Genomic DNA, 26,543 nt, shown 5'->3' on the forward strand with positions numbered 1-26,543 from the left:
AGAATAAAACTCATTCTATCTTGCAATCACCACATACATTCATTGGATTCTTTCATAAATCTAAAATACATTATGAGATCTTGATGAATTAATTTTTCCTATATCTTGAAAAACTTTGCTATTTCATCATCCTAAAAATTATTTCATTACTCATCAATTATTCCCAACTATGCCAAACAATACTAAGAAAGGAAGAATGATGGTATTGCCTAAAAGATACAATGAAACAAATATCGCCATTATATCATCCTTCAGTTTCCACATTGCATTGCCCAAAATACTGATTATCATCTTTCAAGAAGGTATAAAAGAAGTCTAGAGACATCAGTTAAGAATTCAGGATTTTTCATTTTCCACCCATAATGACTAAAGAGAAGAAAACTGACAGAAGACATTTCACTTATTACAAATTAGAAAATGAATGCAGAGGCACACAGCAGCACTCTAGCCTCTAAGGATGATGGGGAAATTGGTCACATTAGCAAAATTTTTCCTAGATGAATTTTTTCGAATTCCAGAATTGGTAAATGAACAATATATTTCTAAAAACAGAAATGAAATATGGTATTTTAAGTCATTATTTAGTAAAGTCATTCAACGGGAAGGATTTCATCACACAAAATATTTATGACAAAAACCTGGATCATCCTGTTTTGCTAAAAGGTGGTGTGACAATATTCTTTCATCTTTTATGATGCTTATGTCCCCAAATTTACTTGATACAGTTTGTTACATTTCACAAGTGGAGACATGCTGAAGACAGTTGAGTAAAAAAGGTGACTGGAGGGAAACAGATGCTATTAAAAAAAATTTTTTTTAATTCATTGGCTTGGTCATTCTTATAAATCTAAAAATGAAAATGTTTTAAAATTATGGAGAAAGAAAATGGCTGTTCTTCCACAAAATTACGAGCCATCAAAAATATTACATGCTGACAATGCAAGTGCAAAAAAAACAGTAAACCAGAAAACCCCCCGACACGACGATAAGCTAGAGCCTATTAGAGATGTATTTGAAGTCTGCAATCATAGTTCATGAGTTAAGTTCCAGCTTCACACAAAGCAGCTGTTGAGCATTTCATTGCATTGAAGGGAAGCTGCCCATTTTGGGTACATACACTTTCAAGACAAGGAAAATTTTGAAATTGTTTGCTGTTTTAATTCATCTATTTGTATGCATATACAGAGATATATGTATTACATATATATACATATATATATATGAATGACTTTGAGATATAATTAACATACCATAAAATTCACCCATGTGAAAAGTATAATTCAGTGGTTTTTAGTAGAGTTCTGCTAATACTTGTTAAAATTTGTAAAGTTGTTTTTCACTATCCCTTTCTTTTGTAAATTATTTGTAAAATGACTTAATATAGGAGTAAATCCATATGGTGATAGTGACTATTTTTCCTGTTATACTGACCAGTATTAAAAAATCCATCTCTTCTGGTCCCCCACCTTTGATGGGAAAGTGGCCCTATTGCTGTCTATGTTCTCCCTCCCACTCCCTCTAAAAAGCAATAATATTCTTAAAGGCCAGGAAAGCACGACCCTTTCTCTAGGCAATTTAGAAGATGCAAAGGGTCCAATTCCTCCGGCTCATCACACAAAGGGCTGCCTGGTGCAGGCTGGTCATGGGAGCAGTTGATGGCCCACCAAGTGAGGGAGGGATGAATCCATCACAGCAGTCCTCCCCGCTCAGTAGACAAAGGCCCAGCTGCACCTGGCCCGCTAAGTGACATAATACAGGACTGAGGCTCAGTGCTTTCATTTGTATTTGAGCTACTGAGGCTCCATCTTATTGTGAATGTGAGGGTATGGGATCAGGTAAGTTGTTTTTAGGGTCTCATGCTACTTGTTCTGCAGTCAGAAGTGGGCATCTTGAGATATTCTAAATACTTTTCTAAATGTTTTTCAAAGCCTAAGAGAAATTACCCATTCACCTAAGATGTGTTACATGGGTTTATTAAAATCGCTGTAAGATGAGGTTAGTAATGGAATCTGCCCATTACAGGGATGTTGAGGTTAAGTATGTTCACAGCAGGCTCATGGCACATAACAGTTATCTTCTCACCATGATCATGCTGCTTATCAAATTATAGATGTAGCTTTAATAACTAATATGGGAATGGTTTGTTTTATAGATTAAATAACATCAAAAATCTGATGCCCCAAAGATAATAGTTAAGAAAAACAACCTTTGAGGTTGAAAATGTTGACTTTCAATGATACCTAAATGTTTTCCTGCTGATGTCGGCAGGCTCTACTGACAACAGCTGAATTCATGCACAGCAACGTCAGAGCTCAGAAACAATCACTAGACGAAGCATGGCACAGTAAAAGGCCAAGTTCACTACCTATAAAATGGGGATGCCTGCCCAGCTCCGACCACTTTGCAGCAGAAAGCACGGCCCTTGTGGTCAGGGTCCTTAGGATGGGGAGAATCCATTACCATGAAATTAGCTATTAATGGTTCCCAAAAGCACATAATTAAGTAGTAATGGTAACAACAGCTGGCATTTACTGAGCACTTGGTGTGAGTCAGGCACCGTGCTTCAAAACCCTACATGCAGATGAGTCAATGGAGGCAGAGATGGAACTGACGTACCCCTACTCATACTGTAAGTTGTGGGCCTGGTTTTGAATTGAGTCTGGCTTGAAGGCCTGGGTTCTTAACTGTTGTCTCCAGAGATAACAGATGACAAAAACTACCATGTTTCCCCGAAAATAAGACCTAGCCAGATGTGGAGACAGAGTCCCAGAGAGCAGTTTCCAGGCTCTCAGCCTCACGTGGAAAAGTTGCTGGTTCGGGTAGTAGATGGCCATCAGCGGTTACTGGTTAGCCATTAGCCACTAATATAACCGCCATGGCTAAGCTAGCAAGGGCAGATTACAGTTAGCAAGGGGTTGGTTGGTTGGCAGAAAAGCAGATGGCTGGTTACGGATCGTGTGGCTCCTGCTTCCTGTGTCTCCAACCCAGCCGCCAGCGAGAATATAGTGGTGACTCCCCTGTCTATGGCTCCGTGGGTGTTCCTTTTGGGCCTCATCATGTCCTGCGTTCTTATGTGGGGAGTGGGACTAGAGACCCCATATGACACCAGACCATCAGCTTTAATGCATCTTTTGGAGCAAAAATTAAGACCTGGTATTATATTATGTAAGACCTGGTCTTGTATTATAGTAAAATACCGGGTCTTATATTAATTTTTGCTCCAAAAGATGCATTAAAGCTGATGGTCCAGCTAGGTCTTATTTTCAGGGAAACACGGTAGACATATGTATTGGTATTTAGAGCTCCTTTAATTCCCACACAGCCCTGTGAGATAACCAAGGATCAGAAAAGTCCAAAATCAGACTCTCAGTGAATCGGTGCTGGTGCCAGGATTTGAAGCTAGGTTTCTGATTGCAAAGCGCAGCTTCTCCACAATTACCTTGAGTTCCCTTTGTAAAAGGGATGTATGTCCTTTTCTCTGCAGAGAAAGGCAGCCTCCACCCCATCCCATCCTGGCTGACATAACCTTTGCCTAACTTCCCAACTAGGAATGGAGAGGGTTGGCTGACTGGAGGTGAGCTGGGGTCTGTGGCTAAAGTTTCTTGGACCTCCCCATGGGAATGTGAGATCATAGCTGAGGGGAGCAGGATCCACACATCACCCGGCTGTGGGCTCTAGCAGCCTTTACAAAAGTGGTTTGCGAGCCTGGATTCTATCTGGAGGCAGAATCCTCCCTCCAAAAAATGCTTTAACTGTTTTCCTCTGACTTCACCAGTTTGTTCTTTTCCTGGTTCTCCAGTACTGTCCACTGGTCCCCAACCTTTGCTTGCCCTCTGGGATTATTGCCAAGATCACACTTTAACAGGTGTTCTTTCCTTGCCTGATGGGTCAATCAGCTCCCAGCTCATTTGCAGCCTGTCACCAGCTGCCACATATCCTAATGACCAGAACCTAACTCTTCAGAGCCTGACAGTAACCTTTTGGTGAAAAGTCCATGAAAAGCACTTGCTTCCATCTTGCCAACAACCATATTTCCAGCAGTGGGTCCCAAGGGTTATTTCACGTTTTTGGCTGCCCAGCATCAACCCCTTGCCTGCTGAGGAGGGGAACGATGTGTGTGAGTCTGGGCCTCATCTCCACTGTGAAAGCCAAAGGGGCCAGCTACCTTTCTCCTCACCTCTGGCAGCTGGGTCAGATACCAGGCTTGGCCAGTCAGATGCTCTTCCCTAGAACCTTGAACCTTAAAGGAAGTGACAAAGAACAGCTGAAAAATCATTTGCTGAGAAAATCTGGGGATGATGCCTTACAGAAGATGAGTTCAACAAATATTTCTTGATTACAAGCTGGATGGCCTGAACTGGACCGAAATCTCCCTGAGGCAGGATCAATGCCTTAATCATGTCGGTACACTCAGCATCTGGCAGATGACACACAGGACACTCCGTAAATTTAGTACATGGAAGTGCCATGCAGAATGCTAACGTAAGATTTAAGTCCAATACTACCGTATGTGCTTCTTAAAATTTCTGATTCCTAGGAGGCATGGGGAGTGAGGGCCTTAAGAGTAAAATTGAACATTTACCATTTCGTTTTTTGTCAATTGCATTAAAAAGCTCAACTAATTTTTTTAGAGTAAGAAGAATTTATTCAGTTTGTTGGGCATACACAAAGCATAAATAGCTAATAAAAGCTATGAAAAACTAGGAAACAAAGAACTTCAAAGAAAATAGAATCAAGAAACATCCCAGTGGATTAAGGGGACAGAAGCTTACATCTCTTGATGGGCTGTGGTTACTGAGTGCTCACCTAAGTGCTACATTTATCTTGTGTGGTTTTTTGAAATAAGATTTTTTAAAAATCCCTCCCTTTCATGGTCTAAGTAATGGTTATAGAGGGGTGTTTGTGCTGGTAATTTAAGCTGTATTTTTTAGTAAGCTAATTTGCATACTTTCCTGCATGTGTTAAGTCCCCAACTTATAATGGTTCGATTTACGATTCAACTTTACGATGGTACGAAAGCGATATCCATTCTTAGAAATATCCATACTTCATGTTTGGATATTTCTCAAGTTAGCAGTATGAAGTACAATACTCTCGTGAGCTGGGCAGTGAGTCAACGACGCAATCACCAGGGTAAACAACCAGTCTCTGTATTGTACTGCGTTGCCAGTGTTTTTTTTTTGGATAGTGTTGTTTTCATATCTACAAAATGCCCATCTGTGTTCCTGGTAGAAGAGGAAAGCAATTACTCTTGAGATGAAACAAGATAATTGCCCAACTATAGGCTAATGGGAGTGTCCCGAACACATTTAAGGTAGGCTAGACTGATATTGGTAGGTTAGGTGCTTTAAATGCATTTTTGATTGACATTTTCAACTTATGATGGGTTTATCCAGATATAACCTCACGGTCAAGGAGCATCAGTACTTCAGTAAGTTTATTTTTCCCTTCCCAAGACACTTTGGTGCACATTTTTTGTTACAGCACCACCTGGTGGGAAGTTAATAGCACTACTGAACCCCACAAACTAATTTCCAATTTTAGTGGACTGTTTGCAGAAAACTCATTAGGAAAGTCAGGAATTTAAAAGAGCCATGACTGACTGTGCCAGTACCAGATGTAGATGCTAAGATCCTAGGTGACCAGGATTGTCATAACCTGTTGCCAGCACCCAGCTCTCTGGATGCTCAAATTAGTTGAACTAGTTTCACTAAAAATAATCCCCTCACAACCAAACTGCACAAGTCCAGAAGTACAGGAAGTACAGGAAAAAAGCAGCTTAGCTCAGTTCAAACACCACCATTTCCAATAAAATTGCAAAATGCCAATAGCTTTACCCACAGGGATAAATAAAGCCTTATAGAGGAGTATCTATTAATGAGATGTGGTCTCAATTCCATCAATAGTGACAAAGACAGTAAGAAGTTAGTCTAAACTAAGTCAATATAAACATCAGACTCTTTAAAAAAGTGAGGGGGGGGCAGAGATACCTGTCAGTGCTCTCCCAACATAATTAGTTCACTCCTGTTCTAAACCCATACCATGTGCCAAGCAGTACAATGTGCAGTGTCTGCCCCTGTGCAGCTCAGTCTAGCAGAGAAGACAACCAGAGAACCCACTGGGTGGCCTGTGAAGCCGGGGTCCGTCACAGCCAGGCCTCATCACCACCACCTGACGATTTGGTTACTGTACCTGGCCTCCCAGGCCATGGCAGTTGCCACGAGGAAGGAAAGTCCCCTCTCTACAATAAATCAATCTAGTTATCGTTAGTCTTGTAGAATTGTCACCCCAGTCTGTCCCTCAGTAGTTTCACCTGAATATACCAAGAATGTCCAGTTGCTTATAAATCGACATGAGTAGAAAACACTTCAAAATATGACAAATAGAACAGTAGACAACTTAAATGTTCTTTACTTCTGTGCTCCAGGCTCTTTATCAGTGGCGCAAATTCCCCTTACACTTTATAGAAATGTTGAGGATTAAATGAGGAAGTGTGTGAAGTATAATACCCAGAGCATAGTACAACTCAAAACATAATAGCCAGTGTATGTATCTCCTGTATACAATGTAGATTCCCTTATTCATCAGGAAAATAAAATCATTTTAAATATATCCCTCTTCTAAACCTACAACCCTGAACTATAGATGAGTTCATCAAGACACTGCCCTGCTACCCATAAGCCCTCACTGTCACCACCTACCCCCAACAGGGGGGCTCTCTGGTTAGCTCCGCTTGTACCCTCCTGTTGTGGCCCTTGCCTCCCAAAGACAGCTGAAACCAAGCGTCACGCAAAGCACAGAAACACGGTGAGCAGGGAGTCCTAAGACTCAATCAAATAAGGCTCCGACGGGGTGATGGACCCTCAGTCTGAACACTGGATGTACAGTCTAGTCAGGCCACGTATCTTTTAACAAGATTTTATTAAACATCTTTACAGAGCAACATCCAGACTCCAGATCCAGCTGCCAGGAGACCCTAAAACCAAATAAAGCCCAACAGTAAGAACAGAAACTTCATCTGAATGTCAGGTTCTTTTCATTTATCAAGGGGTACACACTCCCACTTAGGGTTTACATGAAGATTAATAAACTACACACAGAACATTTAGGGGGAAAAAGCCAGGTGTTCTGGCTTCGGGGGATTGCTGAAGAACAAATAGCTAATTACTAGCAAGAGTGCCTTGAAATTTTTGAGCAAAGGACAATAAAGGAAAACTCCTACTTCAAACACAGTAGTAAACAGGAATTTAGGAGACCAAGGCCACACACCCCTCCCAACAGAATCCTGGGTGAAAACGTCCTTGGCTCAAACCTGCGTTCTCCCATGTAAAGTGTAATCCAATTATTATTCACCTGGTGCTCACCAGTGTGCAATAGAAGTATTAATAAGGAGGCGAAGAAATAGGGTCCTATTCTGCCCAAGGGGCTGCTACAGACATACCTGTTATGCTGTGGGTACTGGCTGGGGCATGGCAGGCGGCTCGGGCTTCCCGCCTTTCTGTTCTGAGATGGGGGTCGTGGGCAGTATCTCATCTTTCGGTTCCACAATGCTCACGTGATCAGGCAGGGGCTTCTTAGGGCCAATCTTACCACTTGGGTCCCAAGGAAGCATGATCTTTACTTTGATGCCCAGCACACCTAGGAGAATTAGGACCATGGTTAGGACCTAGCTATGGTTTCACCGGCCCCCACTACAATAGCACAGGGTAGAGGAAGAGAACCGTAAGTTACTCGAGCATCCCTGGATTGGGTCCCTTCTCAGACAAATGCCTCTAATCAATCAATGGACAGGACACTTTTGCAAAAGGAACCCATGCAGTGCCACAGAACGTGGCGCCGACAAGGGCCAAGAGCAGGATGTGACCTTTCTGACTCGTCATCGTGTCATCACTGAAGGGTATATAGGAGCCAAGACAAAGACAAACCAACTCTCGGATCTGACTTACCCCAACACTTCACTCCTTTCAGCTCAGTGCAGCTAATCAATAAACCCCAGGAGTACAAACGTACTCTACCACCCCCCCACGATGAATTTCCCAAACACTGAAGTAGGTGTGGAAAACCACATCTATCTGCTAAGGCCTCTGCCCCCGAACTCCTGGCTGCTCACCCTGCCTGAGCAGCACGTGGCGCACGGCAGTGTCGACATAGTAGTTAACAGGGTCCCCACTGTGGATCATCAGACCGTCGACAAACTTCATGGATTTGGCCCTCTGCCCTCGGAGTTTCCCAGAGACCACGACCTCACAGCCTTTGGCCCCACTCTCCATGATGAACCGCAGCACACCATAGCAGGCCCTTTGGGAGAACAAGAGACACATATCCATTTATGTTATCACCAAAGACAGGGTCACCCAACCCCACCCCACCCTGTTAAAAAATCAAAATAGGACTTATTAGTTTGTACTGCTTTCAATGTTCCTTTAACGGAGAATAAAATTTGACCAGATCCTGGCCCAAGAGAGAGAAGTTCCTGTCCACTCCCATCAAACCTAATCTTAGGCTAATTCTTCAGGGAATGCATGCCGATTTCCTTCTAACCAAGTACTTTCCAACCCTCGTGCACATTAGAATCACCTCAAGATTAAAATCCCTCCCCCCCCCCGCCCCCCCGCCAGCCCAGCCCCTATGCCAGGCCAACAGGCAATTTGGGAAGGTAGGTATAGCAAAGCTCAGGCATAAGTATTCAACCTCCAGGACTCATGTTCATTGGGAACTCTAACTACTAATATAGGACCCTAGCTGCCTTGACTATTAGCATGCTGGGGAAAAAACAGTTTCTAGGTCTGTAAAATCAATACTAGGAAATAAGCCTTAAAATATACCCCCCAACTCACTCATTAGTTTACACACTGGGAGATACTAACTGGAGCCAGCTTCCACTTTCAACAGAAGGTAAAGGAGTAAGATCTATGGACATGCCCCACGCCCTTTCACATTATCTCATGTAATCCTCACAAAAGGTGATGGTACAATGATCCCTATTTAGAGACAGGAAATCCAAGGGTCAGAGAAGTTCAATTAAGTTGCTTAGGTCTCAGAACTTCCATGTCAAACTTAAATGTGTGCAAAAATTACCTGGAAGGCTTGCTAAAACAGACTAACTGGGCTACTGAGAATTTTTCCCCTTGTCAGATGATGGCCCAGGCATTTAAACCAGGTAGTCTACTATACGTCCTCGCCTATCGCCTTTCCCACCCATCCTACCTACCTACAGCACAGCCCTCATGACCCTCCTCTGCGGAACCAAGCCCCCACCCTGGGCTTTGCACTGAGTACTGACTAAATTCCAAACACCCAGGTAAGGCATTCCAATTATTTCATAGTCAAACTGCACAAAGAAATCTTATCAGTAGCCCCAGCTTCAGGGCCAATCTAATCACTCCATGTCCTTTATAGACCAGGCCTCCTCACATTACTATCTACACACAGCTCACAAAGATAAGTGACTAGATTTTAAGCTCTCTCCCATATGGAGTTGAATGACTTCAACAGGAATCCTAACCTCCCCTCCCTGGAGTTTTACTTTTGTTTTACTCCCCAAAACTTAGAACAGTTTTCCATCATAACATGACCACTCTTTAAATACTCGCTTCTTTACTAGTCTTTCTTGCTAGAGTGCCAGTTCAGCAAGGACGTGGATTGACAATAGCTTTTGTTAAAACCCTCAGAGATCAGCAGTCTGCCAAGTAGAAGAAAAGTTCATTTGAACAAGACGACAGACAAGCCACATTCTAATCCACAAAAACAGGGACACTCACCTCCGTACAGCAAGTCCTCCTAGGAGTTTGTAACGCAGAGACTCTGCCTGGGCAATTGCACACAGACCTCTTGTGGCCACCTTTTCAGCATACAGCTTTAAGAAAGAAACAAGGTATATCTTTAAACATGTTATTTTCATCATTGTTTTCGATTAAAATTGAGCACATTCACCATTCAAGCATACAGGTTTTGTATAGATTACTGCAGTATCGCTCAAATACTAAAGCACTTCCACTACCCACACCCAGCACACACTCAGGGACCTAGGCTGAGCCATTCCTCATTGCCCTCCCCTCGCCCAGCTCTTCCTACAGCCAAACCAAGGCGACTGATGGGGCAGCCAATCCATCATATGTATCATTACCACACCCACGATGAATGTAAAAATCCCTTAACCACCAGAAATGAGCACTACTCACTGACCATGAACAAAGTCTTCAGTGTAACAGTAAGGGTTTTTAGAAGTACCATCGTAAAGTGCCATTTCTAGGTTCACAGTAACCTCTAGCATCAGTCAGGATCACTCACCTCTACACTGCCCTCAGGAAAGCCAAACCTCTTCTGAACCACAGCAGTCAATTCCCGGATCCTTCGGCCCTTCTCACCAAGAACATTCTGTGTCCTGGGGAAAATAAAAAAAAAAGTGACAATTCACAGCTCTCACAAAATTCCAGATGTAAGTTCAAATCTTGCATGCATGTAGCAGTAAAATCTCATTCACACAATGCAAGCAAGTATAAAGTTCGGACAACAAGAATAGTTAGATTAAAAAAAAAGGCAATTAAAAAAATTACATTTCCTAAGGCCAAATTCATTGGCTGTGCCCTTAAGTTTACCGAACGGACCATGTTAGTGTACGTGCAACAATTACAGGTGATGACCAGGAAAGTAAATTTTTACCTGGTGGCCAAAATAATGATTTCTGTCCTGGTTGGTGTAACTCGGACCTCAACTCCAGAGTAGCCATCTTCAGCCAGCTCCCGAGTGAGAAACTCGTTCAGTTCGGCTTTGAAGATGCCATCAGCAACAAACTAACCAAAAAGTAAAGTTCAAAATTAGGTTGTGTGCAGTCTCACTTTTTCCTGCCTACTAGCCTTCCAGCCAATACAACCCTCATCAATTCAACACCACCAACAAATTCCCCATCATCAATCATATCACCCTTGTTCCAACAGGAATGTAGCAACCCTTCTCAGACAAATGCCTCTACGTCATCTTTTGGAGGTCACTCTGACCCAGGACCCTTAAAACTGTGTCACAGAACGCAGCACAGAGTAGGGGCACCTGGACAAAGACGACACCTCCAGTCAGACTCGTCATCTTCTCTTCATTGAAGGGTTTTAAAGACTGTCATTTATATGTACATAAATTAAATGAAAAATTTTGAAAGTGGCACATTTACAACTCATTCATTCCGCACAGCAGGACCACCAGCCAAGTGACAGATTAAGCAGTCAGTCACAGTGCAGGCACGACTTGGACCGTCAGAAGAATCCCAGCCATGTTATCTTGCGTTACTGGATGTACCTGTCTTACCGACCTGGCAAATCCTCACAAAAGCTCGTGGATTTAATTTTCACATGGATGTAAGTATACAAAAAATGTCTAATTGCCTATGTCTAAAGCTAATGAATTTTACACTTTTCTCTCATGAAAAAGTGAGTTGAACCCGAGGAAGCGTTCTTCCCAGGTCTCCTAGATGGAGCAACAAGTTGTCAGCTGCTTTTCCAGTTAAAGGTCTTTGGGGTCAGAAGGGGGTCTGCACCCAGATACGAGTATTAAGGCGGCAAGAATACACTGCTACCTACCTTTCCCCAAATCCATGATGTTAATATCTGAAGGGAATGGCTCATGCCCTCAAAATACCACATTTACTAACTTTATTCGTTGACCAAAAAATGCTCACAAGCGCCTTCTCCGAGGCAGGAGAGGCACCCGGTGCTCATCTCTGCTCTGCGCCCGGAACCGGCAGAAATCGTCCCTTCCTTTCTCCGCCACACCGCACTCGCTCGCCTCGGGCCCCGTACTCCATCCACCGCCATCCGCGGCCCACGGGAATACCTCGGGGGCCAAGCCACTTCCCAGGGTAGGGCACGGACCTCCGGGTACCGCGACAGCACGCCGAGAAGCCCCTGACTCCCGCGGCGCTGCGATCCCCTGCACCCGGGCCCCAACGTCTCACCTTCCTCTTCTTAGAAATTTGCACCGCCATCTTGCCGCCGTGCGCCGCCGAAAGGAAAGGAAGGGGCTCGCAGGCGGAAGTGGGTATAAAGGGCGCGGCGTGACGACAAAGAACTGCGCGACGTCGACGCCTGTGGGTGCTCATGGGAAACATAGTTTTTATTTTAGGGAGGCCGTCAAGGAAAAAGAAAAGTAATGGAGACATCTACAGGCGGAAACAGGCGGAGCCGGTCAATCTGAAGTTGGATATTGCTGGGGAATTTAGAGTCCAAGCCCAATTCTCATAACTGTAGTTTAAAAATGAGCAACATGAGGTGTAGAGACGAAAATTACAAAGTATAAACTCACACAGGAACAGAGTTTAACGAGCATGGAACCCTGGGCCCTACACTCCACACTGAAATGAAAATTGACTGAAAGTCTACAGTGAAATTCGTTTAGGGGACCAGCTCTTCCAATCTGTTTTCATTTCCTCCGTTCCAAATGATAAGATCTTTAAGCTTTCTAGGGGCTGTTCTGTGTGCTTTATATTGTTAACTCATTTCTCCCTACCTCACGTTCATAAAGTCTGTTATAACTTGTAACAGAAGTAACAAAGTAGTGGTTCATGGCCTCACAATTCTTTTTCAATTAAAAATATTCCCCCCTCCCCCACATTTTACTATGAAAATTTTCAAGTGTACAGAAAAGTTGAAGGAATTGTGCATCCGCATATATGCATCACGTAGGTGCTGCAATGAACATTTTTGCTCTATTTGCTTTATCACATATCTCTCTATCCATCCCTCTACCCACCCACCAATGCATCTTTTGACACATTTCAAAGTAAGTTGCAGACATCAGTACACTTCACCCCTAAACACTTCAACAGATTTATTTTAAATTTGAATAGTTTGCCTGCACTTAAAAATCAGTATATTTCTCTATTAAACTGTTTAAGGATATTCTTTAAAAATATAGAAGGATCTAGCAAAATATCAGGCCCACATTTCCTCATGATTGTGTTCTCCTTCCTTGTTAGATGGCAAAAGGGCTTTTTCATGTGCCCCGGCAGCTTCATTCATTTCTTGTCTGGTCCTAGAAGCCATTTGAGCTTTTCCCCACCACTAAAACAACTCTGATGCAAAGATCTGTCCTGTAATCATGGGATTAACAGAGTTCTGGAGGGAGCTGAGCAGAGGGACCAGGGAAGCTGAAAAGAAGTGGATGGACCAAAGAGATAGATAGGCTATGGACCTGATGTATCTTGATGATGAATTGAGGTTAAAGGGGGGAATTGACAGTGATACCCTGGTTTTCCTTTTTTCTTTCTTTTCTTTTTTTTTTTTTTAAGATTTTACAGGGGAAGGGGAATGGGACTTTATTGGGGAACAGTATGTACTTCTATGACTTTTTCCAAGTCAAGTTGTTGTCCTCTCAATGTTAGTTGTGGAGGGCACAGCTCAGCTTCAGGTCCAGTTGCCGTTGTTAGTTGCAGGGGGCGCAGCCCACCATCCGTTGCGGGAGTCGAGGAGTCAAACCGACAACCTTGTGGTTGAGAGCCCACTGGCCCATGTGGGAATTGAACTGGCAGCCTTTGGCATTAGGAGCACAAAGCTCCAACCGTCTGAGCCACCGGGCCGGCCCTGATGGCCTGGATTTTGACTCCAGTGGTGGATGCTTGGTGACAACCGTCACTGAGATGAGGAACCCAGGCACAGGTTTTTTCTTCACATGTCATCTCCCTCTGTTCTTCACTCCTCTCTTCATCCAGCTCATGGCCTGTTAATTCAGTGTTGCCAGGCTGCTAAAATTTCAACCCAGGTGAATCTGCCTACATGACTTTGCTTTGCTCTCACTTGGGATGTGGGCACTGTGGGAGAGCACCCAGCCTTGCATGCTGGGGTCGAAATATTTCCTCATTCAGCTATGGCTCTCATTCTCCCACAGTGCCTATCATAATCTTTATCAAATCAGAACTGCCTTCTCATTCTTAGCTGTCAACCTGCCTCCTAACTTATTGCCCCCTAATAGATTGTACAGGCAAGAACTGCCTCTCACCTGTTGTGGGGACAGAGCCCCAGAAAGCAGTTTCCAGGCTCTCGGCCTCACATAGAAAGGTGTTGGCTCAGGTAGTAAATGGCCATCAACTGTGATTGGATGGCCATCAGCTGTGGCTAGTTGGCCGTCAGCTGTAACCTGTGAGCCATTGGCCACTAATATAACTGCTGTGGCTACGCTAGCAAGAAAATGGGGGCGAGCAAGAAGATGGTGGCTGAGCTAGCAAGCACGGATTACGAGAGGCAGATGCCGCCAGTGAATATAGTGGTATGACTCCCCTACCTATGGCTCCGTGGGTGTTCCTTTTTGGCCTCACCATATCCTGCATTCTTATGTGGAGAGCAGGAGCAGAGACCCTGCCGGATATCCCCCACGACACCTGTCCTATAATTGTATGTGTCCTTGGCCATCCTTCCCTACTTAGGAAAGAGACCCTCTTTTTGACCAAGGTCAGCCTCCCCTGTGTGTTCTTGTTCAAGTTTAGTTCTTTTCCTTTGAGACCTTGCTCTAGCAATCATGCCTTCCCTTTGTGTGATAGATACTCTTCCTTTACTGGCTGTTTCCTTCCCCATCCCTCGTGTTAACTATGTTACTTCCTCCAGGGTTATGATGTTGTTGGTTGTAGAACAAATTTTAAAAGATGTTTTGTTTTTATTGCGTTGTATCATTGCTCAAGGACTCACATTTCTTACTTACAATAAAAGTAAGATCCAGTGTATGGAAGGGCGTGAGAAAACAAGCAGTCTCACACTGTAGGTGGGGTGTGAACTGGGCTTCTTTTTGGAAGGCAACTTGATGATACCCGCCATAATTTAAGCTATAGATTCCCTTTGGCCCAGCAAATACATTCTTTTGTATCTACTCCAGAAAAACACCTACACAAATATACATGGAGGTGGATGCAAGAATGCTCGCTACAGCCCTGTTAGCAAGAGTGAAAACATAAATTAAGAACAGCTCAGGGACAGCCCGGTGGCTCAGGCGGTTAGAGCTCCATGCTCCTAACTCCAAAGGCTGCCGGTTCAATTCCCACATGGGCCAGTGGGCTCTCAACCACAAGGCTGCCAGTTCAATTTCTCGAGTCCCACAAGGGATGGTGGGCTGCGCCCCCTGCAACTAAGATTGAACACGGCACCTTGAGCTGAGCTGCCGAATGGCTCAGTTGGTTGGAGCGCATCCTCTCAACCACAAGGCTGCCAGTTCAATTTCTCGAGTCCCACAAGGGATGGTGGGCTGCGCCCCCTGCAACTAGCAACGGCAACTGGACCTGGAGCTGAGCTGCGCCCTCCACAACTAAGATTGAAAGGACAACAACTTGAAGCTGAACGGCACCCTCCGCAACTAAGATCGAAAGGACAGCAACTTCACTTGGAAAAAAGTCCTGGAAGTACACACTGTTCCCCCAATAAAGTCCTGCTCCCCTTCCCCAATAAAATCTTTAAAAAAAAAAAAAAAGAACAGCGCAAAGCCCTTCAGCAAGGAAATAGTTACGAAATATTATGTAGTGACTAAATACAAGTATATAAAAAAAGAATATCACAATAATTCATGTTAAAACAATAACATCTTAGGTGTATTGAGTTAAATAAAATATGCTATTGAATTCACCTGTTTCTTTTGCTTTTTTTTATGCGGCTACCAGAAATTTCAGAATTACATATGTGGCTTATATTTATGTTGGGCAGTGCTGCTGTAATCTTTCAACCGCAGAAATCAATGGTGTTTTCTTTTCTTTGTTTCCATGAGATTTGGCACCATGATTGGCAAAGAGAGGGCACTTAGTTCCTGTTTACAGGCTTATTGAACAAAAGAAAGCTTATAAGGAGTCTTACCAATCTTGCTGCCTGTTTGCCTGGGGCTCTGGGAAACTCAAAGTCCAGCTTCCTGCTCAGCTGAGTTCCTGGGACCTCACCCTGTTCCAGATCAGCTCTGGTTGGGTGGAGCAGGCCTATCATGTGGAATTCAGGATTGTTTCTAGAGCCCTGGACACAAGAAAGTGAGAGCATCACAGCCCCCTCTTCCACATACACATACCCTTTCTCCTTTATGAGAAGTGGTCCGGCCCAAGTGGTCCATCCAGTGGGCAGGTAGAGATGATCTCAGTGAGAGCAACCATTTAACCTTGTTCAGGTTTTTCTGAGCAAACTGCCTGTGTGGCCGCTGGATCCACACAAACAGCTCGGGTTTACATTCAAATCCCTGCCTTCGGGGCCAGATAAAACGTCTTTCAGATTGAAAGATGCTCTGGAGCAACTCTAGTTTTTTCATTCTGCAAAACTTTTCCAAGCATCTGTTTAGTGTGGCATAGTGTTTGAGCCAGACAACTTGGGTTCACATTCTTGGTGATCATAGAATTGAGCCAGACAACTTGGGTTCATGTTCCTGGTCTGATTGTTTCCTAGCTACGTGACCTTGGTTGAGTTATCTCTGCATAAGTTTTCTCTGCAGAATGGGATGAAACTAATAATAAACCCATCCCATGGGAAGACTGTAAGGTTACCAGTATTATAGTGTATAGGGCAGAGGAAGCTTCCTTAAAGGAAAGATGTAGGAATAACTGGGCCAGAGATCAGACTGCTGAAGCAGAAAGACGTGGCCAAGGAAGAGTAAAAAACCAGGGAGGGCCCAAACCATCAGACTTTCTTCAGGAGTGTGGGATTAAGGTCTGGTCTGGAGAGGTGGAGCCCAAGGACAGCTGTAACAAGAACCTCCCCAGGGCTAGTGAAGGGTAGTCACGGTGGTGGTGGTGGTGGTGGTGGTGGTGGTGGTGGTGGTGGTGGTGGTGGTGGTGGTGGTGGTGTGTGTTTTGGGGGGCGGGAAGGGGTGCAGGTAAGAAACACCAGCTGGACCCTTCCTGGGAGTGTAACCGAGTCCAGTTGGTGGACAAGGAACACAGCTGCAGTAAGTTTGTCCAGTTTAATTTTAGAACTCGGAAATTCCGCCTTTCCTAACCTGACTCTCCCAAAGCGCTGAGTACTTCGCCCTCTGGCGGTAATCACCAGCAACTACAGCGCCTTCGTCACCCTTTTTCCCAGAAAGGGGTGGGGCTGCTTCTCTCCTTACCCCTTTAACTGATCCGCTAGCCAAGTGGGCATCTTTGGCGACTCATTCAAGAGGCTGAGAATGTGGGACAGACATAGCCAGGGAGGTGGGCGTGCTCTACAGAAACAAGGGGCAGGAGACTGACTTCCCAGGATTTGAGTAGTGAAACCCACACATACACTGAGGTGACCAGAGGACAGGAAAAAAAAAAGATGTTAACAAGCCAGTGCGACCAACTGCCCAGCTTCCTGCCCAGAGCAAAGCCGTGTGATCAGGCAGCTGGTTAGCTTGGAGACAAAGGGGAGGGGTAAGAGCCAAGGGTTCGTATATAGCCAACGCTGCCAGGGACAGGAGCCAGGCCTGGGGTATGACAGGACTGGCTCCAAGCAGGGAGTGCTCTATCTTAGAGATGAGTGCTTTGGGTTTTGTAGAGAGAAGCCATTAGAACCATCTAATCCAGTTCTCCAGATTGTGATTCCACAGGCTAGAAAAGCTTGGTTCTGGCTCCAAGTAAACTGGTAGCCTTGCGCTCCTGCAGAGAGACAATGGACACGTCTGCCTTGTAAATGGTACAGAACTCCACACAGTTATCCTGTGTTGTGGATGAATGGGACCAATGGAACTCGCCTCCATTACTGGGGGGAATGTAAATTAGTGCAAAGTGGCTTTGGAAAGTTTGTTATCCTTGAGGAATGTTGATTTTTGCATCCCAAACCCCAGCAAGCCCACTCCTGGTTATACAGCCAAGGGCCTGGTGTTCAAAATTCTGTGCACACACTCTCCCTTTCAAGAATATGAAGGTTGCAGTTTTCCTTTGTACATTCTAAACTATGTAGAACTTTAACATAGGTAGAACTTTTCAATAAACTTGCAAATACTGTGATTTCCAGCATTATCATAATGTCAATACTTTAAAATAAAGCAGTTAGTCACTCTTTTAAATTTCTCCATGAGACTATAAATGCCAGTGATTTGATACCCACAATTATCCAAAAAATACACAGACTAGTTTTTCTTGAACAGTTGCACATTTTATATTGGTTCTTTTTCTCCTTGAACTTATAGTTCCATTCTGCACAAGCCCGGGAATGCCTTCATGCGCCCTGGTAAATACAGAGTACTGTGTGGAGTGGGTCCATGACTTCTTCTTCCCTGTCCGCTCTCCGTGCCCTGTTCAGTTGAGTGAATGCAGGTCTGGGGTAGCTGGGTGATTTTCCAGGAAGACCCCGAACCAGCTGGGTGTTTTCCCAGCTCAGTGACCCACTAAGATTTAATTTCCTTCCATTGCCCTTTGTTTACTCATCAAGAAGGATCTGAACCAGGGTCCTAGCACACAGGAGCACATGTGCTTCTAGCCCTAACACTCTGAATAATAGATCGCTACTTACGTAAACATCGAGTAATTTCATGCGCTGATCACTACTCTATCGAGAGCTTATCATGTACCAGTAACTGTGCTGAGTGCTTTATATACATCCGTGCTCCATAATCTTCACAATGCAGTTTAACCTATTTACCATAGTATTCATATTAACTCATTTTACCAACAAAAAGAAACTGCCTTCTAAGACCAAAAATCTAGCTCCCCAAATAAAATTACCTATTAACGTCCAGGAATTTAAAGGGCCAGGCAATATCATTTTCCAGACCTTATCGATAATTTTCCACCAACAAAAAGCCACATTTGGAGAAGTTAAGATGTCTCCATCTTAATTGTATTGAGACTTGTTGAGAAGATGGTAACTAGGCACCAGGACATTTCTTAAATTCTTTCTGTAAAGCGACTTTGAATTAACTAAAATCAAAACAGGATAGTAGGTGAGTGGAATAAATGATTGGGGATCACAAAGTGTTTCAGGATACCAAATCCTGTCCCGACTCATCACAAGATGGGATGTCGCAGAAGAGCAGCTTGGAAGAGGAACCGCTAGAGGGCGGCAGAGCACAGCGGACCCGGTCTGGTCCTGGGAAACCCAGACGCGCGGTCCACCCAAGTGAAAAGGCTGGCAGAGAGCACATCCGACTGTCAGGCTTCTCACGAAGGGGACGGGAAGCAGGTGCCTGGAGGAAGGTTATGGACCAGCACTGTCCAGTAGAAATATAATGTGAGCCACCATTCATAATTTCAAATCTTCCAGTAGCCACTTACAGAAGGAAATGAAACAGGTGGCGTTAATTTTATATTTTGTGTTTACCCCCACATATCCAAAATATCATTTTAGCATGTAATTAATATACAAAGGTATTGATATCTTACTTTTTTTGGTATTTGGTCTTTGAAATCCGATGTGTATTTTCTATTTACATCACTTCGCATTTCAAGAGCTCAATAGCCACTTGCGACTACAGACATTTAATACCCAGTAGGTAGAGGTACTTCCTGCAGGACAAGGGCCTTAGGAGGATTGCAGTATCATCCCGGGGAGAAAGAAGGTCAGGCCAAGGACTTCTCCTGACCCTACATACAGTCACCCTGTGGCTCCAACACCTCCTATAAATATTTCTGCCTGCGATCTCTCTCTTCACTTCTCAGGCCTCCTCTTTGCTCCACCAGAGTTGCTTTCTAAAGTTCCCAGATTGGGAAAATTTCATGGCTCCTCCTGTCCCCTCTGCTCCCCTGTGGTTTGAGACCAGAACTGTTCGGGTTTGCAGAAGTTCAAGAGTTCAGATGGCTTCACGTCCAAAGAGCACAATGATTGGGGAAAACTCAACAACTTGATTCTAGACCCAGTTTCCCACTGAGAGAGAGGCAGGTCTGCAGAGAGGTGAGAGCAGGCTGTGGTCTTCCCCAAGCCTGGTGTGGATCCCAGCTCTGGTGCCCTTGGGCAATGGCTTAAAGCTGTCTTGGTGCCTCGGTTTCCTTGTCTGTAAATTGGGAATAACAATAGTAGCTATCCGATAGGCTTGTTGTGAGGATTAAATGAGATAAAGTTGTGTTTGGCACATAATAAAAACTAAATAAATGTTAACTTTAAAAAATCTACATTGGTATAACTGCATTTCAACACTTTTAAACAATTATTATTTGGCAAAATATGTAAGCTACTGAGAACTGACAGCTGCTGTGCTGGGCTTGGCATTGCTCTGATCAAACCTTTGTGGTGCCTGGATTGGTCTGTTATAACATCACCTCCTGTCAACTTCAGCCAAATAACAGATCCCATCATTACCAGTCTGCCAACTAAAATTTTTAAACAACATGAAGACAAAGATTATCAATTAAAATGCCTTTGGAAACAATTTTGTTTTTTGCTAATAAATGGCTAATGTTTATTATTCAATAATAAGCAAAGTGTCAGGTGATTTTTTTTCCTTTTTTAAACATGCTTTAACACATTTCATTCCCACAACAACTTTATGAATTAGATGCTATATTTTATAGATGAGGAGACGGGTCACACAGCTAGGAAGTAGCATAAGTAAGATGGAGATCCAGACAGTCTACTTTTCACCAGAAAAATCTATTCCTTCAACCCTTCGGCGTCACCTTAAAAGCTCTCACCTCTGTAAAGCCCTTTTAACTGCCCCAGTCCTCCCCCAACCCATCATGTGCTCCTAGGCCCTTGGTTCAGGCCTCTTGTCATCTGTCACGTGACATCACCCCGAGTTATGCTGGAATCTAGTTCCTCATACCAGGGTGTCAGCCTCCTGCCTGGTGACAAAGCCCAGACCCAGGTCCAGAGTAGGGAGCCCAACAGACCGAGGTTTGATTTCTGGCTCTGCCACCTACTTTGTGGGGTGCCTTAAACCCAAAGGCTTGATTCACTGTACTTCCAAGACGTCAGAGTGCTTTTGGTAATATGTGTAAAGTTTCTGACACATATAGATGTTTTATAAATCATGGTTTCTATCATCAAGACAATGGCTATGCTGTGTTTTTCTCTGAATTAAAAATTAAGGTTTTTCACAATCACAAAATGACATAATCAGTAAATTGATCTGGAAGGCAATTTGGTTATAGCATAAGCACTTTAAATACACTTGCCCTTTGACCCAGCAATTCCACTTCTAGGGAATTACCTGAAAATATATTCCCACAGGTCCCCTCTGCTCCCCTGTGGTTTGAGACCAGAACTTATATATGCATGAAATATTCATTGTAGCAAAAGATTAGACGCCACCACAATGTTCAACACTAGGGAATTGTTTAAACAAATTGCAATACACCCATCAGGTGGGATGCTATGAAATCATCAACGAGAATGACTTGGCTCTATGTACAGTGGGATGAACCACTTTCCAGATTTTTTAAAAAGATGAGCAAAGGGCAGAACAAGTGGAAAATGTTACAATTTGTGTAAAAACTAAAGAGAAAGGCTGTATATGTAAGTACGTATGCATTGAGTATCTCTGAAAGAAACCGCCAGAAATTGCTTTTGGATATGGTCTCTGGATAGGGAGCTGTCGGGCTGGGTTTCAGACATGGGAAGGAGGCTGACTTTTCACTGACTACCCTTTTTGAATATTGTGTGATATGCATGTATATTGGTTACATTTTTAAATAATTTAAAAGTAAAAATGAACACCTGGAGATATTCAATCTCAGTCATAACTCTTTCTCAAAGAATCTATAGAAATAGCCAGCAGATATATGAAAAGATGTTCGATATCACTAATCATCGGAGAAATGCAAAACCACAGTGAGATATCCCCTCACACTCAGAATGGCTGTCATCAAAAAGAGAAGTGCTAACAAGTGTTGGGGAGGATGTGTAGGAAAGAGAACTCTGTGTACTCTTGGTGGGAATGCAAATTGGTGCAGCCACTCTGAAAAAAAAGTTTCCTCAAAAAAATTACAAATAAAACTAGCATGCGATCCCAGCAATTCCACTTCTGGGTATATGTTCAAAGGAAATTAAAACAGGATATTGAAGCGATATCTGCACTCCTATGTTTATTGCAGCATTATTGACAATAGCCAAGACACAAAGCAACCTAAATATCCATTGATGGATGAATGGGTAAAGAAAATGTGGTGTACAGCCTTTAAGAATTACCTGCAAGAAAACTACGCAAAGCAGGTCTCCAGCCAAGAGCCCTGACCCAGGCTGTCTAATGTCTCTCTCATTGTGCTATCTTTTATTTTTTCATTAGATGGGCTGTCCTTTCCTTAAGTTCTGTATGGGACTCTGAATCTTCAGCTGTGGTGTCATATTGGTTTTGTTTCTGTTTTTAAATTAAGTCTCTGGTTGAACCCTTGTGGTGAATATATTAAATAAATACATTTTGGTTTAAAAAAAAAGAAAAAAGAAAAGAAAATGTGGTGTAAATATATGTACAATGGAATATTATTCAGCTATAAAAATAAGGAAATTTTGCCATTTGCGACATCATGGGTGAACTTTGAGCACATTATGCTAGATGAAATAAGTGAGACACAGAAAGACCATTACTGTGCAATCTTACTTATATGTGGAATCTTAAAACAAAACAAAACAAAACAAACAAACAAACAAACCGAAAACCAGGCTCTTAGAAACAGAGAATATATTGGTGGTTCCCAGAGGTTGAAGGGTTGGGGAAATGGGTGGAGGTGGTCAGAGGGTACAAACTTCCAGTTATAAGAGGAATAAGTTCTGAGGATCTAATTAACGTACGGTATAGTGACTATAGTTAACAATACTGTGTTATATACTTGCAAGTTTCTAAGACAGTGAATCTTAAAAGTTCTCAAACACATACACACAAAGAAGGTAACTAACTATGTGAGGTGATGATGTGTTAACTAGTCTTATTGTGGTAATCATTTTGTAAATAAACATATACCAAATCATGACAGGTGTCATTGGGGGAAATGATTGAATGAACTGGAAAGTCCAGCATGAGAAGGGAGCCTACTAGGCCATGCGCTACGCATAACTACTGTTGCTCTGATTCAGAGAGCCTAGGGTGCCCATGCTGGTACACCCTCTATCCCTGGCTCGCTCTGCTCCAACCCAGCCGGTCTCTGTGCTGGTCCTTGGACATGTCAGATGGGCTCCTACCTCAGGGCCTTCGTACCTGCTGTTACCTCTGCCTGGAACACTTTCCCAATGCGTCTTATCTCCTTCAGGTTTTTACTCAAATGTTACCGTCTCCATTAGGCCTTCCCTGACAATCTGTTTAAAATAACAACATCTGCCTCCCAGCATTACCCAGTCCCCTTTCTTACTTTATTTTTCTCCATAACACATTTATCATCATCTAATAAAACCCATATTACATTTAAGAAGTTTTAGGTTTGATCTGAATGGATACTGTGTTCACATGGTTCAAGATGAAAAGTTGTGCCCAGTCTTTTGCTGTTACAAACAGCACTGCAATCCGTAACCTTGTGCCTACGTCATTTCACTGCACAGAGGGAGCACTAGCCTAAAGTCCCAGAAGTGACATTTCTGGGTCAAGGGGTAAATGCATTTATAATTTTATCTTATTTATTCCTTGTTTTCCTGCTCGCCTCACTAGAATGTAAGCTCCAGGAGCGAACAGGAATTTAAACTTCAACGCTTAGCACATTGTAGGTGCTCAATAAAAAACATGTTGAATGATGACGGAATGAGCCCATTCCTGGAGGCCTGAAGATAGGCTCCTGAGGACCATTCCCATCTGCCTCCTTCCCAGCCTCAGGGCTATGGATCCTTAGAAACCCTTGAACACAACACATAGTCCCGGCCGGTCCCACACCCCCTCCCGAAATCAAAAGCCTTTTCCTCAGCACATAGAGGGGTGCTGTTCTAAGGCTGGTTGTTCTCTTCCTCTGCTTCCCTTACTTCACCCAGGAAGGCATTTAAAAAATATGTCTACTAGGCAGCACGCCTCATTTCACCTCTCAATTCCCTTCCCTGACTACAGTTTCCTCTTTTCTAAACATTTACAAAAATCACTAAATGTTTGGAGAATGATTAGGTGGCAGAGAGATTGGGCTAATTTTCGAAACTGAAATTCATTCATGCAGTGAGGGTTTATTTGTGCCTGGCCCTGGGCTGGCAATGAGAACAGACGATGCGAATGTGATGAAAGTTGTCCCTGCATCAGGGGTTCATGAGTCACTGGGAGCGAGCACCCAGGACATTTCCTTGAGGGCAGGGACTCAGCATCCACCCCCACAAAAATGAGGTGGCTGATGTTTGTGTCCTTCAGGCCTCTAGGGCAACAGGGAAGACTTGACCTGAATAATTCAGAATAATTCTCTGATTTTCCCCTCACCTGTCAAAAGGACTGTTTTTGTTGATTGGTTGGTTGATTGACCTTTGGTTTCATGTTTCTGGGAGTGTCTATTGGTATTTGTCTGAGTCAACTGTTTTACTGTTTAACTTGGCCGTTCTGATTCTAGGTGTTTCCCTTTGGGCCTATTGGGGAAAACCCAGATAGCATTAGGACTTTCCCCATTGGCTCCCAGTTTCCCTGCCAGTGGGGAGAAGAAGAAGGGGCTAAAATATGGAGCTGGACTGACCTGGATTCAGACCCTGGCTTGACAATTTAGTATGAGGTTGGTGCAAAATGATTGCGGTTTTTACAATTATTTTTAACGTTTTAAACCGCAATTACTTTTACACCAAACTATTGTCGTTATGAGGTCTCAGAAAGCTAAGGTCAAGGCTCCCCTCATCTTGTGTTCCATACGTCCTGCCTTCCTGCCCCTCCTATAACCAGCCACCACAATAAAGAGGAGGCAAAGGGTAAAGTTCAGAACTTATCACCCAGAACTGGAGAGAAGATTCCCTGATGGCAATCAGTGTGCCCAGGCCAGACTACCTCCTTCATCTTCGTGGTCAAGTGGGCTCTTTATAACAAAACCTGGAATCCATGGCTGCTGGTCATCCCGGAGGGCCTTTTGTGTTTGCAACTTCAAACATGTTCTGGCTCCGAACCTAAACTTTCTGGATTTTCTGAGAAGTTCAGATATAAATTAGAGCACTGTTTGGATCTCTTTAATCCCACCCAGCACTTAAGTATCCGTGATATGTGTAACCAAGGGCGCTCTTACTAAACTTCAGTAAACAGAAAAGTACAGAAGATTCCTAGACATTGGACACCTGCCTCAGTGTTTCTGCTGCAGTGACAGATCCCAAATTTCTATATGGACTGAACCACCAAGGCAAGGTCCTTTAAGATCAAAAGAAACTGGAGAGTCTTGTGTGTGTGTTTTTTAATTCGTAGTTTTATTTTGTTCTGGTTTTTAAATTTTATTGGGGGAACAGTGTGTTTCTCTAGGGCCCAAGTCATTGTCCTTCAATCCAGCTGTGGAGGGCGCAACCCAGCTCCAAGTCCAGTCACCATCTTCAATCGTTAGTTGCAGGGGGCACAGCTCACCATCCCATGTGGGAATCGAACCAACGACCTTGTTGTTCAGAGCTCACACTCTAACCAACTGAGCCATCCAGCCGCCCCTGGGGAGTATTTTGATTCTAAAGAAACTGAAGATTTGAAAGAGCTGGAAGCAGCCTGAACTGGAAGACTACCCAGTGGTTATTTCAGGAGACAATAGTGATTAAGATGTAGGGTTTGGTTTTGAAGGAGGCACCAAACACCCCCTGCAGATCTGAGATGGTGACTGGATCAGCAGAGAAAGAAATGTCATTTCAAATCCCTGAACTGGTGCTGTCCAAAGAGGAGTATTCCACTGTCGCCTGGGAGAGATTTAGGAGACATACCAACTACTGAAACCTATAGACCTTATTTGGATTCTGACTCAAACAAACCAATTATAAAAAAGGAACAAATAGAGGACATTTAGAGAAACTTGAAAACTGATTAGATACTTGAGATTGAGCAGATCCTTATGACACATAATATCCAAGAAACCATAGAACTAACCCAGACACACGTTGGAAAGAACTACCGGGGTGATAATTGTTTGCCTGGAAGTATTTGATTTAAATTAGAACAGGAAAACAGAAGGCTCTGATAGCAGAGTCTTAAAAATGTCTTCAATGGGGTAAGACATTCTACAGTAGCCTGTGAAGTTGAAGCTGAGTGATGGATCTGTGAGGTTCAAGTTGCTGTTCTTTCTACCTCTGCATATGTTTGAATTTTTCTATAATAAAAGTCAAATAAAGTAAGGCCAAAAACTGGAATATCTCAAATGTTAATATCAAATACTTCTCTCTCCTTACATATCATCAATTGCTTAAAGTCATGCCACACATTTGTTTACTTCATAATTGAATCACAATTTTCTGATAAAATTTTGTGTTTTTCCTGGAGCTTCTTGGCACCTTTCCCATTCCTTTCTGAGAGGAGAAATATGTGTCTTTTTTACCATATGACTAAGAGCTTCTAGCTTCTTAATTGTATTATCTGTTGACTGGAATTCATTTTATTCTTAAAGATATATATATATATATATATATATATATATATATATATATATATGTAATTTTTTTTTTTACAGTTAATCAGAAACAAGTTTATTCAAGAGATAAATTCAACACAGGCTACTGTAGAATGTCTTACCCCACTGAAGACATTTTTAGGACTCTGTTTTCAGAGCCTTCTGTTTTCCTGTTCCAATTTAAATCAAATACTTTCAGGCAAAC

At 43.2% G+C, this 26,543-nt stretch overlaps 1 protein-coding gene and 2 non-coding genes across 3 annotated transcripts; all 3 read right to left on the bottom strand.

Moving 5' to 3' along the window:
• Positions 1 to 6,902: 6,902 nt before the first annotated feature.
• Positions 6,903 to 12,092, bottom strand: RPS3 (ribosomal protein S3). The gene is made up of 7 exons (XM_019726464.2): positions 11,945 to 12,092; positions 10,663 to 10,793; positions 10,291 to 10,384; positions 9,762 to 9,856; positions 8,111 to 8,298; positions 7,442 to 7,638; positions 6,903 to 6,976 (listed from the first exon to the last, which is right to left on the bottom strand). The coding sequence occupies exons 1-6, from the start codon at positions 12,086 to 12,088 to the stop codon at positions 7,445 to 7,447; spliced, it is 846 nt and encodes a 281-aa protein (XP_019582023.2). The 5' UTR covers positions 12,089 to 12,092; the 3' UTR covers positions 6,903 to 6,976; positions 7,442 to 7,444.
• On the bottom strand, positions 7,754 to 7,896 carry LOC141572530 (small nucleolar RNA SNORD15). The gene has a single exon (XR_012497855.1). It is a non-coding gene; the product is annotated as a small nucleolar RNA SNORD15 (small nucleolar RNA).
• Positions 10,950 to 11,098, bottom strand: LOC141572531 (small nucleolar RNA SNORD15). The gene has a single exon (XR_012497856.1). It is a non-coding gene; the product is annotated as a small nucleolar RNA SNORD15 (small nucleolar RNA).
• Positions 12,093 to 26,543: the final 14,451 nt, after the last annotated feature.

The sequence above is a fragment of the Rhinolophus sinicus genome, linkage group LG06, assembly GCF_036562045.2.
Source record: "Rhinolophus sinicus isolate RSC01 linkage group LG06, ASM3656204v1, whole genome shotgun sequence".
In the NCBI taxonomy this organism is placed as follows: Eukaryota; Metazoa; Chordata; class Mammalia; order Chiroptera; family Rhinolophidae; genus Rhinolophus; species Rhinolophus sinicus.